At 39.1% G+C, this 21,150-nt stretch overlaps 1 protein-coding gene across 1 annotated transcript in view; it reads left to right on the forward strand.

Moving 5' to 3' along the window:
* The window catches only part of rabgap1l (RAB GTPase activating protein 1-like), a 166,429-nt gene that overhangs the window by 22,987 nt on the left and 122,292 nt on the right, over positions 1 to 21,150 (forward strand). The window contains exons 8-11 of the mRNA XM_061738822.1: positions 724 to 790; positions 1,022 to 1,124; positions 4,320 to 4,486; positions 11,652 to 11,775. Coding sequence (XP_061594806.1) covers positions 724 to 790; positions 1,022 to 1,124; positions 4,320 to 4,486; positions 11,652 to 11,775 — 461 coding nt within the window. The remainder of the gene's footprint in view (positions 1 to 723; positions 791 to 1,021; positions 1,125 to 4,319; positions 4,487 to 11,651; positions 11,776 to 21,150) is intronic.

Raw genomic sequence — 21,150 nt, forward strand, 5'->3', positions numbered from 1 at the left:
CTCCTTCGGCCCTGATAGCACCCACTCTTCAGTGTGAGAGAGCGTCTCTACGACTTGGTTCTCATCGTTTCAGACTGGCTGATGGAGATACAGTTTATGAGTTTCAGTGCAGCCAGCCATGGCAGGTTCAGCTGTGCAGGAACATCAGCCCTGAATACAACGGGACTCTCCAAATGTGATGAGCCTTGTTCAGAGCACAAGGGTTTGTTACACTAAGCTGTAGCAGTATCACAAAAAGCGGTGCGTCTCCTTTCAGTTGGGGATATTTGTCATTTCTGCAAGAGCTGATTGACAGATATAAGACCTTTCTGTGGTTAAAGTGCACTTGGCCACCACCTCTGCGTGTCATGTGGGCTTTGAGGGTAGAACAGCCAGCCAATATCTTTTGATCTGTTGTTTTTTATAAAGCGAGTGCAGGTTTTAGAGGAGTGATCAACTATTTCTTTCATGGATCAAAACGGGATTCTCCATATCCCGCAGTGAGACATCGAAACTACTCTGAGGACTGTGGTTACATGAGTAACCTGAAGCTTTGACTCACATCTTTCTCGTAGCTTTGCTGGAACTCAGTATAAACTTAATTGATTACTCGAATGCCCCTTTATTGCTTAAGGTTTACTTTGCACATTCCTCTCTCTCTCAGCTAATTGAAGAGCAAGCCGTAATTCTGCAGTAGAATTAGTGATTATTGATTTGTTTGTACCTCCCGTGTCTTCCCACAAGGTGTTTTGGGATGCTGCTGAGTCCAGGACAGAACGTCAGCAACAGTGATATGCATCTACTGGAAATGGTGAGCAACACTTCATTTAACCAATTTTCTTAATTGATTATTATCACAGGGCGCAGTAGTTTGTGGCTATTATTGTGACTTAAGCATGTGTAGTTAATGCACATGTTAACCTGCTGTTAATCATTTGTTACTGTTGATATTTATTTCAGTCATGTTGCAATTATTTTATTTTTTGGCTAGAAAAGAAGGTATTTATTGGTATTTATTCTTTTTTTTTTTTCTTTTTCACAGGAGTCAATGGGAAAGAGCTCTGATGGAAAAGCCTACGTCATCACTGGGACATGGAACCCAAACCTGGCTGCTTTTCAGCCACTAAACGAAGACACACCTAAAGGTTTGGATGAGCTATTTGCCCTTTGAATAAGAACGTGACATCTTATAACTATACGATCAGTCAAGTACATTTTCATGGTTTTGAAAAGGCTTTTGGACATTCCTCAAGTTCTCATTTACAGATTGAATCTTTGTTTTTTTTCTTAATGTATATTTATTAGGGGTGTCACGGTACACACAAGTCACGGTTCGGTACGTACCTCGGTTTAGGGGTCACGGTTCGGTACGGGTTCGGTACGGGTTCGGTACAACGGGAAAAAAAATACAAAAAGTCCCAAATGTATAAGACGAGTTTTTTCTTCCTTTATTTTGATCATAGCATTTGAAAGTTAAAGTTTGTTCAATTGGCTACAAAACTAAAAAGCATCTCTTATTAAAGTGTAAAATAAATAGAATAAAACATTTAACTTGTGCATTAGTGTTTTTAATTTTACCACGGACTGGTTTATGTGAGCGCGGGATGGGACATTGTAACGAGGCTCGAGCACTTTTAATAAATACTTGAACCCGGGCTCCTCTACTGCTGCATATGGGCAGAGCCGTCTGGGGGCGGAGCATTCTCCATGGGCCTTATGATAGTCATTTTAACGTTCAACAACATCATCCTACCATCAAACTACATTTATTCTCACTTTTAGTGAGCCAAGCCTATAGGCCTATGCTGCAGAAAGCAGAGTCACAAACTTGTTCAGAAGAACACACACACACACACACACACACACACACACACACACACACACACACACACACACACACACACACACACACACACACACACACACACAGGCCTGTCAGCTGTCAATCACACGGCACTGAAAACTCAGATAGTCAGGGACTGACTCAGTTCCATCTTTGATACTGTTTAAATACAAAAAAACCCCACTATTTAGATAGATAGACACAGCGGTCTATAACATCATTTCTGAGCTCTAGAACAGAGAATAGACTCAGCGGTCTAGTTGAAAACAACACAAAGCTCATTAAAATAGGAAGGTGTTCAAAGCTACACGACATTCTGATAAATAAATTATTTAAGAAGGTTACACTGACTCACCAACGGTAGTTGACTCTTCCATAACCCAAAATAATCCAGGTAACGTGGAAAACGGGGTAACATTCAAAACTTTGTACAAATTTAGTCCTCTTTTAAACTTTAGCGCTAATCTCCTTCACGGCAAATTTGCTGTGACTGTTAAGGCTGATTTATGGTACCGCGTTACACCAACGCAGCGCCTACGGCGAAGGTTGCGCGTCGCCGCATAACCTTGCCGTAGACTGCGCCGTACCCTACGGCGTATGCTCTGCGTCGATTAAACGCAGAACCATAAATCAGGCTTTACACCCAATCCGCGTTGGCTCACGGCCCTGATGCGTTCAGGACAGTTGTAAATTAAGAATTAGAACATTTTATCGTTATTATAGCCTACAATTTATGATGATATATGAATTGCACATATATTTATTGATATGCACAGACTAGCACACATTTAGGTCTGTAATGGAACGTGACTGTTGATATTTATAAGGGAGAAAAAAAAAAGATGATGGATTTTTTTTTTTTTTCATACGTCAGTCAGACGAACCGTGACGCCCGTACCGTGACGTGACGGGACGAATACAAATACTGTTACACCCCTAATATTTATATATGTACATTTTAAGTTACATTTGTGGTTTATGCAAATGTTAATCCACAGATTGTTAATTATCTCCAGACATAAAGCAGGATGTATTTCTGCATACTGCTGTGGATAATGTGACATTAATTGCTGTTTGCTCTGGAGCTTGGATGTGTTAGTTGTCTCTGTTCATTCTTTGTCTTATGATCAGACCGGATCTCTTACTAGCCAACAAATTAGATATCTTGGCAGCTTGATTTTCAGTTGGTCTGTCAAAACAGTTTACCTCACAGAAGACAGGTGGTCATAAGGCTCGGTGGGAGTATATACACACAAACAAAATCGATATTTAAATTTGCAGACTTCCCGGCAGAGAGGAGAAACAGATGCTCACAAGTATATTCTAACTTGTAGCTTCATTTATCTTTAAAAATCTCTATCATCATATAACAGAATTATTTAAAAGGTTGGTAATTATCCTGAATTTTTAGGTATCGTTGAGATTACAACACAAACAAAGCTTGCATAATGCTTAAATTGTTCATATTCTTATAGAATATATATAAACTTGAGCATTTTCAAGGTTCATTTTTTGAATTTTTCATCTGTTATAGTTAAAATTGTTTTTACGTGTCATTAAAAGATAGTAGTTAGTGATTTTTTTTTTGTCATTTTGCCCCCTCCCCAGTATAATCAATGTCATAAAACACCCTATTTGTGAAAATAAGACGTAACACCCTACTCCCTTTTGTTTTCTACTTTAGGCTTCAGTAATTAGTCTTTAATGACCTGAAATCTGAGTTGTTTTGTTAAACAATGCTTGGATGTCTAGCAGGAGACCGCTTTTATCTAATAAATGTTCGGGCTCGTCCACTAGAGGGTGTGTGATCCCCACACGGTGCATGTCGTGTGTTTCCTCTCATGCAGGAACAACACAATTAGATAAATGAGTCCTGTACTCGTAGCTTATTGTTTGTGCCTCGTGGTGTAATTTAGCATTTTCTGGCACAATCACACTACATGCATTCAGCGGTATAAATGCTATAAAGACAATACTGCAAATAAATCACAGACCCAGACAGAGTTTAAATGAATTATAATCCAGCAAATTAAGACAGATTTTGTATTTTTTAGCCATATAATTAAGGAAACAAGTGAATAATTTTTAGTAACTAAAATAAGATATTTTTTTCCATAGGTTTATTTATTTATATATATATATATATATATATATATATATATATATATATATATATATATATATATATATATATAATTTTATTTTTTATTTATTTTATTTTTTTTACCTTGTCTGCACACATATTACTGATTGATACCATGCAGGTAAAAAACCAAAGGCATATATATGTGCATTATTTCTATATTTAATATATATATATACGCATACATATGCATACACATACATAGATATACACATACAAACCCAGTGAATTTTTTTTTTTTTTTTATTTATATATTTTTTTAATTGTATTATTAAATATTGTTCACATCAGTAATATTATTTAGCCGTATCGTACAGCAGCCCAACTATAACTGTGCTTTTGTTTTGTGTGCAGATAAGCAGGTGTACATGACGGTGGCCGTGGACCTGGTTGTGACTGAAGTGGTGGAGCCAGTTCGTTTCCTCCTGGAAACTCTGGTCCGAGTTTATCCGTCCAACGAACGCTTCTGGTACTTCAGCCGCAAGACCTTCAGCGAGACCTTCTTCCTCAAACTCAAACCGGTACGTCTGCCAAAGCCATTAAAACCTGCACACATCCAGATATACTTCTGTTTATAAGATATATATGAAGGTCAAGTTAAAACCACTTCAGGACAATCCCGGGATAAAGGATTGAGTACTTATTATAACCATAACTCCTCGACCGTCTAAGATATACGGAAGTGAAAGAGAATGGGACGTTAGTTGATGTGAGAGAAAAGGACCCAGAAGACGGGGTGAAATGGAGGTGGATGATTCGCTGTGGCGACCCCTGAAGGGAACCGACAAAAAGGAAAAGAAGATTGGACGGCAGGGGAATAGAGGAAATAGAGCTTTGCATGCATAGGTGGTGGCCTTTACGGCGACCACAGACAACTTTCACCAGCATTTCACGCTTTGTTAAAGTGTAAAACAGAGCTTTTTGATGATGTAGCATACAATATGATGCGTGCACTCAGTGGGTCGGAAAATATGATGTGTCAGCCACCTAAAATAGAGACGGAAATATCTTCTTTTTTTACTTTTTAAAAGCTGTTATATTGAAAATGTTATCAAAAGAAACATGGACAACAATGTTCCTTTTTAGGAAAGGGTCATTTAGTGCACAGTGTGAAACAGACGTGTAGTGATGTAACCAATTATTGATAGTGATTTAAAAAAGTAAATTTTGTCCATGGCTTTACAATTTAACTTGCTGATTCTTTTTGTCGGAGAAGAATATTTAGGTTTTTAAATACTTGACATGTTTCGGCAACTTGTATGGACTCTGATGAAGGTGGAAGTAATCGCTGAAACATATTTAAAAACTTAAATATTCTTGTCCGACGAACAGAATCATTAACTATTGATAGATTAATAAATTCTTTGGCAATTAATTTTGTCATTGAGTTTTGTCGAGTACTTTTCAACAGTTTGATGTTACATGATAATTTAAAATTCCAAATGATACATGTTCTTAAGCATATTTATTGGACACTGTTCTTTAAAAAATGATTTGCCAAAACCATTTATTAGACTTGAATAGGTTAAAGTGGACATCACATGGTCGTTGCGATCCATGTTTGTCTCATTTAGGGTATTTCCCGATGAGTTATTCCCCCACCATACTTCTCAATTACTTTGGAAGATTAAACAAAAACAACCTCAAGTATATTCTCAAGTGTCTTCTAATTGGCGAACTGTCTGTAATCTCTCTGAGAGAGGCGGGACGGCCTCACGGACAGATCTCCTGTTCCTGGTCAGGAGTTGAACACAGAGCTCCAAAGGAAGCTGCCACAAAGCTGTGATTGATGCAGGAGTGATCATGCATGAATCTGGTGCCCGGGTAAAGCTGTTTAGTGGCAGTATTGGCATTTCCTGGTGTCTGGACAGAAGCTGTCTTCCTAAAAGCACGCATGGTCCCATCACTCAGCAGTAATATCTAAGGTCTTCGTCTGTAGTGGTCGTGACCTGTTTATTTTTTCATAGAAGCAGATTAACACCTATGTCTCGTTTTACATCTTAATATGACTTTTAAGGTAAGAATGAACCGTTTTCTCTAAAGTTGCTTTCGTCAACGAAAATTACGACTAAATATCGTCGTCAATTAACCTTTATCACCTGAGGAAAACGAGACGCAACGAAAATGCTGGTCATGTGATGATAACGATAATTAAATATATAATGAAATATCGTAGATGAATAAAAACGAGACTAAAATGTAGATTACAAAATAAAAGCTCTGCTAAAATGTGTCTTCATTTTCGTTGACCAAAACGAGACGAGAGGAAATGTTATAAGAAAGATCCTTAATATACATTTTTTAAGTTGTTTCTTCTCGTTTAGTCGCTGCTGCTGGGTGACGTCACGTCCTCAATCCCAGTCACGGCCACACAGGAAAAAAATAAATGTGTTGTAAACTCAAATTAGAGTCTTCTGTATCTGGAATGAATGTACAGGACTGTCTCAGAAAATTAGAATATTGTGATAAAGTTCTTTATTTTCTGTAATGCAATTAAAAAATCAAAGATGTCATACATTTTGGATTCATTACAAATCAACTGAAATATTGCAAGCCTTTTATTATTTTTATATTGCTGATTATGGCTTACAGTTTAAGATTAAGATTCCCAGAATATTCAAATTTTTTGAGATAGGATATTTGAGTTTTCTTAAGCTGTAAGCCATGATCAGAAATATTAAAATAATAAAAGGCTTGCAATATTTCAGTTGATTTGTAATGAATCCAGAATGTATGACATTTTTGCATTACAGAAAATAAAGGACTTTATCACAATATTCAAATTTTCTGAGACAGTCCCGTATTCTTGAGTCTATAAGGTTAAAATAATGTAACAATAAGATAACCTTGTTTGAATTGTAAAATGGGTTTGGCTAAATACAATTTTTGACTAAAACTAGACTAAAATGGTCCTGGACATTCTGACTAAAATAAGACTAAAATGCTCAGACTTTTAGTCGACTGAAACTTGACACGACTAAAAGGAGAATGAACGGGACTAAAACTAATAAAAACTAAAATAATAATAACAATCAATTTTATTTATAGAGCGCTTTTAAAAGATCTAAAAGACGCTTGATAAAATGATAGCTGGACCGAAAGACTAGACTAAAACTAAAATTGAAACAGGCTGCCAAAAACAACACTAGTTGTCACGCTTTAAATATGTCCAAAAACATGGAAAAGCAGGGCATGTCTGCTTTAAAAGCAGAGGTGTCAAGTAACGAAGTACAAATACTTTGTTACCTTACTTTAGAAATTTTGGTTATCTATACTTCACTGGAGTAATTATATTGGACGACTTTTTACTTTTACTCCTTACATTTTCACGCAATTATCTGTACTTTTTACTCCTTACATTTTAAAAACAGCCTCGTTACTCTATTTCATTTCGGCCTTTAAAAAAAAACTATCCAGTTAAATTGCTCCATCTGGATAGAGTGAATGTGGTTGTGGTTGTTTCAGATGTTCTTGTCCAGTTTTGTTCTTACATCCGTTCCCTCAGATTCCTGCAACTAAACTTGGATGTACATTCCAATTAAGGTTAGGATAAATGATAACATGCCTCTGAAGTTTGACTTTTTGCACCATTACAATACTTATAGGCAACTAGTCATCATATCTCCTGCTCTCTGAAACACATGTTAATGCTCAATAGTACACATATATGGTTCTTTAATATATTTGCATTATACTAAGATGCATTCATTTTCAATGGCTTTTGTCCTTAATGGCTTTTTTCCCCCTCACATTACTTTTATACTTTAAGTAGTTTTGAAACCAGTACTTTTATACTTTTACTTGAGTAAAAAACTTGAGTTGACACTTCAACTTTTAAACTCTAGTATCTATACTTCTACCTGAGTAGTGAATGTGAATACTTTTGACACCTCTGTTTAAAAGTAACCTGGACAGGTGAAACCAGGTCAAGTCGCATCTATTCTAAAACAATAAATCATGACATTTTTCTCTCTTTGTCCACGCGTTCCTCACAGTGTACGTTAACTCTCCTCCCATCAGCTCGCGTACGCCCGGCCCGAGCAGTCGATGCAGGTGCTCGTAAATACTATTAAGCCGTGAGCCCGCTCTCCCCTGTTGAAGAGCAGATCCTTTAGTAGGCCGTGGGGATCTGGCGGAGCAGTGGAGCGTGGGGGAGCTTTGGATTGTGGAAACTAATAAGAGGCTCTGTCTCATTATTTGCGTGTGGGTAATTAACAGCAGCGCTTTGACTCGTCCGCCTGATTGCCTCTCTAGTTATCTCCTCAGTAAATGGAAGAGTGTTGGGCTGCTGCTGTGTCTCTCAGCTAATTAAAAGATAATATTGTGTGAAGGTTTTCGCAGGAGATGGCAATCACAGGTTGTACTTGCACACATCCATGAAATATGCAGTCCTCTTGTCTTATTTTGCCCAAAACAGTCATTAACTCTCTTGGGCACCGAGGACTTCTTATCTTAGTGAACTTTTCCATCTGCATCACTTAAGAAACGTATCCGGTGGCTGCTTTATTTCAAAACAAGTGCTTTTTTCCGTCTTTTTAAATGTTTTTTTCTTGGCAGATTTTAAGTTTGCTTTATCAAGTGATATGTTTTTCTTTTATTTTTGTTGTTTTGATTATTTCATATCGACTATATTTTGCTTGTTTTGTAAGATTCCAGTTCCAGCATCTGAATGTTCTCAACAATGAAGGCATGCTTTGCTCTTTGATCTGTATTATTTAAGTTCCTTAAATTTGTTGCAAAATTGGAGTATAATCACATTTCTGGAATAGTTTAGCATCTAAAAAAAAAACAACTATTTTGAGCAGCAAAATGGAATAATAACATTTAGCAGAGAGCTATTTGTTCTTTATATCTCAAAGAAAACAATGTTGAGTCATCCTTCTTTTTTCCTGCTCTCTTTCTGTTCTTGTTGTTATTCTTAGACCTCCGTTAATGATGTTTGTGAGTCTCCTTTTGCCCGGATTTTTGTTTCCGTTTTATCACTGTTAATAATTCACTATGTAGGTTAACTATTCACTGGCAGAGGCCGCGCCGAGCGTCCTCCGACTGTCTCCAAAAATAAGCCATGCTATATTTATTACCCAATTTGAGGTGAGCGTCGGTTTAAGTTGGTTAGTAGATGCCATGCGAGCAGACAGATCAATATAGCTCATTGATCCACTCTTCCAGGTGGAGGAGAGGAGCAACCACACTAAAGTAATTGAATAGACCAGAAATAAACATCTGTTGCCTGTGACACAGAAGGTCACGTCTGACGGTATCTTTGTCTGGGCATTTCTAAACTTAAGATGCAGTAAGGTCCTGCAAATACATAAAACACACAAGTGTAAAAAGAACCTAGTCTGTTATAATGATGATGATGATAAAAACTAAAGGGGGCTTTATTTCTCAGTAGGGATTGGCTCCTTCCTTTCTTTCTTTCTTTCTTTCTTTCTTTCTTTCTTTCTTTCTTTCTTTCTTTCTTTCTTTCTTTCTTTCTTTCTGGTTCATTTCTTTCTTTCTTTCTTTCTTTCTTTCTTTCTTTCTTTCTTTCTTTCTTTCTTTCTTTCTTTCTTTCTTTCTTTCTTTCTTTCTTCTTTCTTTCTTTCTTTCTTTCTTCTTTCTTTCTTTCTTTCTTTCTTTCTTTCTTTCTTTCTTTCTTTCTTTCTGGTTCATTTCTTTCTTTCTTTCTTTCTTTCTTTTCTTTCTTCTGTTCATTTCTTTCTTTCTTTCTTTCTTTCTTTCTTTCTTTCTTTCTTTTCTTCTCTTTCTTTCTGGTTCATTTCTTCTTTCTTTCTTTCAGGCTCATTTCTTCTTTCTTTCTTTCTTTCTTTCTTTCTTTTCTTTCTTTCTGGTTCATTTCTTTCTTTCTTTCTTTCTTTCTTCTTGTCATTTCTTCTTTCTTTCTTTCTTTCTCTTTTCTTCTTTCTTATCTCTTTCTTTTTCTTTCATTCTTTCTTTCTTTCTTTCAGGCTCATTTCTTTCTTTCTTTCTTCTTTCTTTCTTTCTTTCTTTCTTTCTTTCTTTCTTCTTTCTTTCAGGCTCCTTTCTTCTTTCTTTCTTTCTTTCTTTCTTTTCTTTCTTTCTTTCTTTCTTTCTTTCTTCTTCTGGTTCATTTCTTTCTTTCTTTCTTTCTTTCTTTTCTTTCTTTCTGTTCTTTCTTTCTTTCTTGTCTTCCTTTCTTTCTTTCTTTCTTTCTTTATTTCTTTCTTTCTTTCTTTCTGGTTATTTCTTTCTTTCTTTCATTTCTTTCTTTCTTTCTTTCTTTCAGGCTCATTTCTTTCTTTTCTTTCTTTCTTTCTTTCTTTCTTTCTTTCTTTCTTTCTTTCTTTCTTCTCTTTCTTTCTTTCTTTCAGGCTCTTTTTCTTTCTTTCTTTTCTTCTTCTTTCTTTCTTTCTTTCTTTCTTTCTTTCTTTCTTTCTTCTGGTTCATTTCTTTCTTTCTTTCTTTCTTTCTTTTCTTCTTCTGGTTCCTTTCTTTCTTTCTTTCTTTTCTTTCTTTCTTTCTTTCTTTCTTTCTTTCTTTCTTTCTTTCTTTCTTTCTTTCTTTCTAGCTTCTTTCTTTCTTTCTGGTTCATTTCTTTCTTTCTTCTTTCTTTCTTCTTCTTTCTTTCTTCTGGTTCATTCTTTCTTTTTTCTTCTGGTTCATTTTCTTTCTTTCTGGTTCATTTCTTCTTTCTTCATTCTTTCTTTCTTCTTGTTCATTCTTCTTTCTTTCTTTCTTTCTTTCTTCTTTCTTTCTTTCTCTCTTTCTTTCTTTCTTTCTTTCTTCTTTCTTTCTTTCTTTCTTTCTTTCTAGCTTTCTAGCTTTCTTTCTTCTTTCTGGTTCATTTCTTTCTTTCTTTCTTCTTCTTTCTTTCTTCTTCCTTTCTTTCTTCTTCTTTCTTTCTTCTTTCTTTCTTTCTTTCTTTCTTTCTTTCTTTCTTTCTGGTTCATTTCTTTCTTTCTTTCTTTCTGGTTCATTTCTTTCTTCTTTCTGGTTCATTTCTTTCTTTCTTTCTGGTTCATTTCTTTCTTTCTTGTTCATTCTTCTTTCTTTCTTTCTCTTCTTTCTTCTTCTTTCTTTTCTTCTTCCTTTCTTCTTCTTTCTTTCTTTCTTCTTCTTTCTTTCTTTCTTTCTTTCTTCTTCTTTCTTTCTTTCTTTCTTTCTTTCTTTCTTTTCTTTCTTTCTTTCTTTCCTTCTTTCTTTCTTTCTTTCTTTCTTTCAGGCTCATTTCTTTCTTTCTTTCTTTCTTTCTTTCTCTTCTTTCTTTCTTTCTTTCTTCTTCTTCTCTTTCTTCTTTCTTTCTTTCTTTCTTCTCTTTCTTTCTTTCTTCTTTCTTTCTTCTTTCTTTCTTTCTTTCTTTCTTTCCTTTCTTTCTTTCTTCTTTCTTTCTTCTTTCTTTCTTTCTTTCTTTCTTTCTTTCTTTCTTTCTTCTCTTTCTTTCTTTCCATCCTTCACGTACGTTGTGCGTCGATTTAACTAATTCTTACCGTGGGGAATTTTTTGACGGTATATCGTGAACGGTAAAATATCGTCCATTCCTATTTCTCACCTCTATAAACTCAGAGAAAATGACATTTTTTGTGGAAAAACTGAAAAAAAGAGACATTTTTTGGCAAATTTGAATCTGACAGGACAGCTGGTTGCAACGCATGACATGATCACAACTTTTGAGAAAGAAAAAGATTGTTGTTCTGATTGTGAGTATCCATGTGTGTCCGCCAGGCACCGGACCGAGGCCAGAGTGATGCCGTGTATGAAGTGGTGAGTCTTCAGAGAGAGGCAGAAAGAAACAACGGTGGAAGAGAGCAGCTCACCTCACCCAACGAGGAAGAGGATGCTGACGAAGGTATGCTTTCTTATTACAACCACAGATCATAAAAGATGATGATGACAATGAGAATGAGGGGGCTGGATGTCATGCAGCGATGCTTAGAATGGGATTAAATCTTGATGACGGATGATGACGACAGCATTTGCTATGTCGATTGTTTAAGAAGAAGTCGACAAACTGCCTGTAGGTTTTCTAAAGAGTGCTTCTGAAGGCCCTTTTCCTAATTTTACTTTCTGTTTAGTATCAAACTAACAACAATGTTGCAGGAAACACAATTTTAGAGCCACAAGCTGCCGCCAGTTTTCCACATTCTGCACACGTGACAAAGGCACGGCGGTGGGAGAGGGTGGTATGGATCCTGGACCAGCGATCTGGCAATAAAAAGGGTGTGACAAATGAGAATCCTGTTATTGATCACATCTTGTCTCTTAGAAGACTTTATATTTATTTTTTTAGGGTGAATTTGACATAATACCTGAAACATTCCTGCACCTCTGATGTCAGAATGGACTAAATGCTGTGAGGTGGAAGTGTGCTGTTGAGTAGTGGTGTAAGTTTGTGCTAACTCTTTTTGGACTGTTTGATGCCCTGCAATTAAGCAGTGGATGTTATATTATAAGGTATTTACGCTAAATTAACAAAATAAGAGATATGAAACGATAGTTATGTTGCACTTGCAATTAGTGCTGGGCGGTATACCGGTTCATACCGAATACCGGTGTTTATTTTTCTTATATGAATTTTTCATATACCGTAATACCGATGAGTATGTACAGTAGCGTACACAACGTTGGAACGCCGCGCGGCGCGGCGGAACGTAGCGCCGCTGGACACTGTTTGTGAGGGGACTGTTTAGCAGTAGTGATGCACCGATTGTTCGGTAACCGAAATTGTTTGGCCGAAAATGGCAAAAAAAACACTTTCGGTGTTCGGTGGAATAAGTGGGGAAAAAAACCGAACAATTAATAACGGCGTTGTAATAAGGAAATAGACTGCTGCTCCCGTACCGGTTGCGCACCACAAACATAAATCGTTGGCCAACCAAAAAGTAACCACATAAGAATTTTACCCATTCACCAGGAGGTGGAACCAAAACAACATAATGCTGGGAAATTAAAAAAAATTTCAGTTTTTTTATGTTCAATAAATATTTTCTACCTTGTAATTTTGTAAAAGATTTTTTTCTTTGAAAAGCATGCCTAAATCCAATTTATTTGATTTATGCATCCTCCTCATGACAGTAAAATAGGCCATTCTAAGCCAATTTACTGCAGCAATTCCTTTCCAAATCATTAGAAAATGTGGTTAACACCCAGTTGTGCATGAAAAAAAAATACTGTGATATACTGTGAAACCGATATAATTTTGAAAAATACCGTGATATAAATTTTTGGTCATACCGCCCAGCACTACTTGCATTGTCCTCGGCAAGTCAAAGGAGTTGCAAGAATCTCTGCATGTTTTATTTAAATTTAGGTTTTTCCAAAGTGCTTCAACTTTTCTGGTTTGAAGTTACTTCCCTTTTTGTCCTTAGTTGTTTTTTTTTTTTTTTTTGCTGAATTTAAGAATAGTTGATCTATCATGTGGTAATGCAGAATACTGAGGCCAGTGCAACAAGCCATTAGTACTCATCAGAAAGTCGGCTGACACACTCCCACTGGTGACATTTCACAAATACGTGAAATATGCCTTCGACATTGTTTAGATCATTGTTTAGTATCATGATGTCTTCAGTGAGGAGAAAATGTGCTTTTGTTCCTAGAAAAGAACAATTAAAAAGCTAATTCACGAACAGGTCTTGGTGCAATATACAGTAAATTCAATGGTTGGGTTGCTTTTTATAATTTACGGTACTTATTTCCACATGGAATAAACCAGTTTATTTGAACTAGATTGTCAGTCGCTGTGAAGTTTGAAGTGGAAATTTAGCAACGCGTGCAACAATGCAGCGTCAGTTCTGTGGCACGACTTTGTAACAAACATGTATGCTCTTTATTTTCAAGACATTCATCAACAGTGAAGCTTATTTCTGTGAGTCACGTAAACTGACATGGATTCGTAAGCATTTCCTCGGTCACGTGGTGCACAGCAGTGCAGGCAGTGAGCTGCAGGCGCAGTCTTTGGGGTTCTGGATAGTTATTTGTGTGATTATGCTCATACATGAGCACATGCATCCTCGTGTTTGTGCTTACGTGTCAAGCAGAGTCTGGCCCGGTCCTGTAAAGGCTTGTTTGCTTATAACGCTGCAGCATGAAACATCATCTAACAGCGAGCAGAGTAAACGGCCTTCTGCAGTGAGAGGGATTGCCTGCTTATGTCATAGATCTTTCTCTTGTTTTATTAGCGGGGTTCTTAAAGACTGAAATACGTTTGGTCTTTTTTTATAGAAACATTTCAATAAAAAACAACGGTATAAAACAAAAGATCTATTGTGATTCTGGTTGCAGCTTTGACTGGTGGTAAAAATGGCCCATTTGGCCCGAACGTCCCTCAATCTCAACAGGGATTTTTATCTGTTTTGTGTTTTTGTTTTTGTTTTTTTGCATTCGTCAGTATTGCCGAGGGGTTTGAGGATAAACAGCAGTTATATCAGCGCTCGGTGGACTGTAGTGGTTCCAGAGCATGACCCAGTTTCAGACCACTAATATGAACAAGGTCGGCCTTTGCACCTCCCCACCGGTGCTGCAGGTGCATCCCGGCCACGGCTCAGACGCATGTTTCAGGGTCAGCGCTGGTCTGGATAAAGCTGCTTATTTAACTGTTGCCAGTGTTTGCTTCCCATTTCTCCTCAAATTGTGTTTCTTATCCAAATCTCCTACGGTTTTAGAACATTACTTTACTGCAGTATAATCAATTTAAATGGGGCTGATCAAATAGACCAAAGATATGGCTTTCAAGCACTCCTATTTACGCAGATTATAAGAGTGACTCCATTACGATTACTACAAGTCAGCAGGGGCGCTGCTAGGGATTTTGGGCCCCATTAAAAAAAAATCTTTACAGGGCCCCCAACACAGGGGTGACATTTTTTGATGCTATCTTACCTACAATTATGTTTTTTCAATTGTATTTTTGACTCTCATTGCCATATTTTTGAAATAAGAAGAAGATGACAGTTTACATGTACAGTGACTGACTGAACCATTTCACATAAATAGAGAGGGGGGGATTCCAAAACAAATTAAAGCTGCAAGCAGCGATGAACGGGCCCTCGCACTCACGGCCACCGCCCCCCATAAGCATATCAGAAAAGACACCACCCACGAGTCTATGTCAAACCATTCAAAAGTTATAGCAGAAAAAAGGGACAACCAATCAGAAGAAGGGGCGGGGCTACTTCAGGCCAATGAAGGTCAAGGACTCCATAAAGAATCTGATGACCCCACCCACGACTCTCTATGTCAAACCATTCCAAAGTTATAGCAGAAAATCGGGACAACGAATCAGAAGAAGGGGCGGGGCTAATTAAGGCCAACGAAGCTTAAGGACTCATTACAGAGTCCCATGACACCACCCACAACTTCCTATGTCAAACCATTCAAAAGTTATGGCAGAGAAAAGTATTCTAGGGGGCGCTGTTGAGCCATTTTGCCACGCCCATTAATGCAAACCATGTAATATCAAATTTATCACCAGGCCTGGCTTGCATGCAAAATTTGGTGCCTTTTGGAGAACTATCAAATATGGACCAATCACATGAAGGGGGGCGCGCCTTTTGGCGTCTAGCGTCGCCACGGTAACACTTTTGAAAGAGAAAAGTAATGCGTGGTGTCGCAGGATGTAGACGCACATTTTGATGTATAACACACCTGGGTGCACGTTACGGTTCGGGCTGAATTAACTGCCGAAGGAATGGCATAGATTTCGCCAAAATGACACAATTTATTCAAAATGGCCGACATCCTGTTCGGTTTCGGCCATGGCTCCAAGAGACTTTTCTTTAAGTTGTGCCATGATACAGGTGTGTAGCGATTTTCGTGCATGTACGTCAAACCGTATTGTGGGGCTTGAGGCACAAAGTTTTCCGGGGGGCGCTGTTGAGCCATTTTGCCACGCCCATTAATGCAAACCATGAAATATCAAATTTATCGCCAGGCCTGGCTTGCATGCCAAATTTGGTGCCTTTTGGGGAACTATCAAATATGGACCAATCAGATGAAGGGGGGGTGCGCTTGTTGGCTTCTAGCGTCGCCACGGTAACACTTTTGAAAGAGAAAAGTAATGCGTGTAGTCGCAGGATGGAGACGCACATTTTGATGTATAACACACCTGGGTTCACGATACGGTTCGGGCTGAATTAACTCTCGAAGGAATGGCATATATTGCTCCAAAATTACGCAATTAATTCAGAATGTTCAAAATGGCCGACTTCCTGTTCGGTTTCGGCCATGGCGCCAAGAAACTTTTCTTTTAGTTGCGACATGATACAGGAGTGTACCAATTTTCGTTCATGTACATCAAACCGTATTAAGGGGCTTGAGGCACAAAGTTTTTTCTGTCTGAACCAACCAGATGAAGGGTGGGCGCGCTTTTTGGCGTCTAGCGTCGCCACGGTAACGCTTTTGAAAGAGAAAAGTAATGCGTGTGGTCGCAGGAGGGAGACGCACATTTTGATGTATAATACACCTGGGTGCACGTTATGGTTCGGGCTGAATTAACTGCCGAAGGAATGGCATAAATTTCGCCAAAATGACACGATTAATTCAAAATGGCCGACTTCCTGTTCGGTTTCGGGCATGACGGCAAGAGACTTTTCTTTAAGTTGTCCCATGATACAGGTGTGTACCGATTTTCGTGCATGTACGTCAAACCGTATCGTGGGGCTTGAGGCACAAAGTTTTCAAGGGGGCGCTGTTGAGCCATTTTGCCATACCTATTAATGCAAACCATGAAATATCAAATTTTTCGCCAGGCCTGACTTGGGTGCAAAATTTGGTGACTTTTTGGGCATGTTAAGGGGGCCAAAAAGGCCATCACTTTGTCAGAAGAAAAATAATAATAATAATTAAAGCTGCAAGCAGCGATGAACGGGCCCTCGCACTCACAGCCACCGCCCCCCTTAAGCATATCAGAAACGACACCACCCACGACTTCCTATGTCAAACCATTCAAAAGTTATAGCAGAAAAAAGGGACAACCAATCATAAGAATGGGCGGGGCTAATTCAGGCCAATGAAGGTCAAGGACTCCATACAGAATCTGATGACACCACCCACGACTCTCTATGTCAAACCATTCCAAAGTTATAGCAGAAAATCGGGGCAACGAATCAGAAGAAGGGGCGGGGCTAATTAAGGCCAAAGAAGCTCAAGGACTCATTACAGAGTCCCATGACCCCACCCACGACTTCCTATGTCAAACCATTCAAAAGTTATAGCAGAAAAAAGGGACAACCAATCAGAAGAAGAGGCGGGGCTAATTCTGGCAAATGAAGGTCAAGGACTCCATAAAGAATCTGATGACACAACCCAGGACTCTCTATGTTAAACCATTCCAAAGTTATAGCAGAAAATCGGGACAACCAATCAGAAGAAGGGGCGGGGCTAATTAAGGCCAACGAAGCTTAAGGACTCATTACAGAGTCCCATGACACCACCCACAACTTCCTATGTCAAACCATTCAAAAGTTATGGCAGATAAAAGTATTCTAGGGGGCGCTGTTGAGCCGTTAGGCCACGCCCATTAATGCAAACCATGAAATATCAAATTTATCACCAGGTCTGGCTTGCATGCAAAATTTGGTGACTTTTGGAGAACTATCGAATATGGACCAATCACATGAAGGGGGGGCGCGCCTTTTGGCGTCTAGCGTCGCCATGGTAACAGTTTTGAAAGAGAAAAGTAATGCGTGGTGTCGCAGGATGTAGACGCACATTTTGATGTATAACACACCTGGGTGCACGTTACGGTTCGGGCTGAATTAACTGCCGAAGGAATGGCATAAATTTCGCCAAAATGACACAATTTATTCAAAATGGCCGACATCCTGTTCGGTTTCGGCCATGGCTCCAAGAGACTTTTCTTTAAGTTGTGCCATGATACAGGTGTGTAGCGATTTTCGTGCATGTACGTCAAACCGTATTGTGGGGCTTGAGGCACAAAGTTTTCCGGGGGGCGCTGTTGAGCCATTTTACCACGCCCATTAATGCAAACCATGAAATATCAAATTTTTCGCCAGGCCTGACTTGGGTGCAAAATTTGGTGACTTTTTGGGCATGTTAAGGGGGGCAAAAAGGCCATCACTTTGTCAGAAGAAAAAAAAAAATAATAATTAAAGCTGCAAGCAGCGATGAACGGGCCCTCGCACTCACGGCCACCGCCCCCCATAAGCATATCAGAAATGACACCACTCACGAGTCTCTATGTCAAACCATTCAAAAGTTATAGCAGAAAAAAGGGACAACCAATCAGAAGAAGGGGCGGGGCTACTTCAGGCCAATGAAGGTCAAGGACTCCATAAAGAATCTGATGACCCCACCCACGACTCTCTATGTCAAACCATTCCAAAGTTATAGCAGAAAATCGGGACAACCAATCAGAAGAAGGGGCGGGGCTAATTAAGGCCAACGAAGCTTAAGGACTCATTACAGAGTCCCATGACACCACCCACAACTTCCTATGTCAAACCATTCAAAAGTTATGGCAGAGAAAAGTATTCTAGGGGGCGCTGTTGAGCCATTTTGCCACGCCCATTAATGCAAACCAAGTAATATCAAATTTATCACCAGGCCTGGCTTGCATGCAAAATTTGGTGCCTTTTTGGAGAACTATCAAATATGGACCAATCACATGAAGGGGGGCGCGCCTTTTGGCGTCTAGCGTCGCCACGGTAACACTTTTGAAAGAGAAAAGTAATGCGTGGTGTCGCAGGATGTAGACGCACATTTTGATGTATAACACACTTGGGTGCACGTTACGGTTCAGGCTGAATTAACTGCCGAAGGAATGGCATAAATTTCGCCAAAATGACACAATTTATTCAAAATGGCCGACATCCTGTTCGGTTTCGGCCATGGCTCCAAGAGACTTTTCTTTAAGTTCTGCCATGATACAGGTGTGTACCGATTTTCGTGCATGTACGTCAAACCGTATTGTGGGGCTTGAGGCACAAAGTTTTCCGGGGGGCGCTGTCGAGCCATTTTGCCACGCCCATTAATGCAAACCATGAAATATCAAATTTATCGCCAGGCCTGGCTTGCATGCCAAATTTGGTGCCTTTTGGGGAACTATCAAATATGGACCAATCAGATGAAGGGGGGGTGCGCTTGTTGGCGTCTAGCGTCGCCACGGTAACACTTTTGAAAGAGAAAAGTAATGCGTGTAGTCGCAGGATGGAGACGCACATTTTGATGTATAACACATCTGGGTTTACGAAACGGTTCGGGCTGAATTAACTCTCGAAGGAATGGCATATATTGCTCCAAAATTACGCAATTAATTCAGAATGTTCAAAATGGCTGACTTCTTGTTCGGTTTCGGCCATGGCGCCAAGAGACTTTTCTTTAAGTTGCGACATGATACAGGTGTGTACCGATTTTCGTTCATGTACGTCAAACCGTATTATGGGGCTTGAGGCGCAAAGTTTTTTTCTGTCTGAAAGAATCAGATGAAGGGTGGGCGCGCTTTTTGGCATCTAGCGTCGCCACGGTAACGCTTTTGAAAGAGAAAAGTAATGCGTGGTGTCGGAGGATGGAGACGCACATTTTTATGTATAACACACCTGGGTGCACGTTACGGTTCGGGCTGAATTCACTTTCGAAGGAATGGCATAAATTTCGCCAAAATGACATGACTAATTCAAAATGGCCGACATCTTGTTCGGTTTCGGGCATGACCCCAAGAGACTTTTCTTTAAGTTGTCCCATGATACAGGTGTGTACCGATTTTCGTGCATGTACGTCAAACCGTATCGTGGGGCTTGAGGCACAAAGTTTTCAAGGGGGCGCTGTTGAGCCATTTTACCACGCCCATTAATGCAAACCATGAAATATCAAATTTTTCGCCAGGCCTGGCTTGGGTGCAGAATTTGGTGACTTTTTGGGCATGTTAAGGGGGGCAAAAAGGCCATCACTTTGTCAGAAGAAAAATAATAATAATAATAATTAAAGCTGCAAGCAGCGATGAACGGGCCCTCGCACTCACGGCCGCCGCCCCCCATAAGCATATCAGAAATGACACCACCCACGACTTCCTATGTCAAACCATTCAAAAGTTATAGCAGAAAAAAGGGACAACCAATCACAAGAAGGGGCGGGGCTAATTCAGGCCAATGAAGGTCAAGGACTCCATACAGAGTCTGATGACACCACCCACGACTCTCCATGTCAAACCATTCAAAAGTTATAGCAGGAAATAGGGACAACCAATCAAAAGAAGGGGCGGGGCTAATTTTCACCAATTATGGTCAAGGACTCAATACCGAGTCCCATGACACCACCCATGACTCTTTATGTCAAACCATTCAAAAGTTATGGCAGAGAAAAGTTTTCCGGGGGGTGCTGTTGAGCCATTTTGCCACGCCCATTAATGCAAACCATGAAATATCAAATTTATCACCAGGCCTGGCTTGCATGCAAAATTTGGTGACTTTTGGAAAACTATCAAATATGGACCAATCAGATTAAGGGGGCACGCTTTTTGGCGTCTAGCGTCGCCACGGTAACACTTTTGAAAGAGAAAAGTAATGCGCGTAGTCGCAAGATGGAGACGCACATTTTGAGGTATAAGTCACCTGGATGCACGTTACGGTTCGGGCCGTATTAATTGCCGAAGGAATGGCATTAATTGCGCCAAAATTACACAATTAATTCAAAATGGCCGACTTCCTGTTCAATTTCGGCCATGGCGCCAAGAGACTTTTCTTTAAGTTGCGACATGATACAGGTGTGTACGATTTTCGTTCATGTACGTCAAACCGTATTATGGGGCTTGAGGCTCAAAGTTTTTTCCCTCTGAACCAATTAGATGAAGGGTGGGCGCACTTTTTGGTGTCTAGCGTTGCCGCGGTAACGCTTTTAAATGAGAAAAGTAATGTGCGTCGTTGCAGGACAGGGACGCATATATTGGTGTAGAAGAAAAAAAATTGCTGACAAAAAAGTCTGGATACTGCGGGAATCGAACTCTGATCTCTGACTCCAAAGACGGGAACGCTCTGGCTGAGCTAAGACTCAGCTTCTCATTTCTATTTGACCTACTGACTTAGGAGAGACCAACATATCGATATTTAGTAATGTAAGTCTGGAGCTGTTTTTTCTAATTTTTTTAAATATTTGTAAGTTATAAATATTATTAAAACCCTACTATTTTAATTATTACTTTTTCTGTAACCATTCTGCCAAGGTTGTAACCGGGCTGAGCTGGGAATATTTCTGACGTCACCACATTACAGGG

This window comes from Cololabis saira, chromosome 13 (assembly GCF_033807715.1).
Source record: "Cololabis saira isolate AMF1-May2022 chromosome 13, fColSai1.1, whole genome shotgun sequence".
Taxonomy (NCBI): Eukaryota; Metazoa; Chordata; class Actinopteri; order Beloniformes; family Belonidae; genus Cololabis; species Cololabis saira.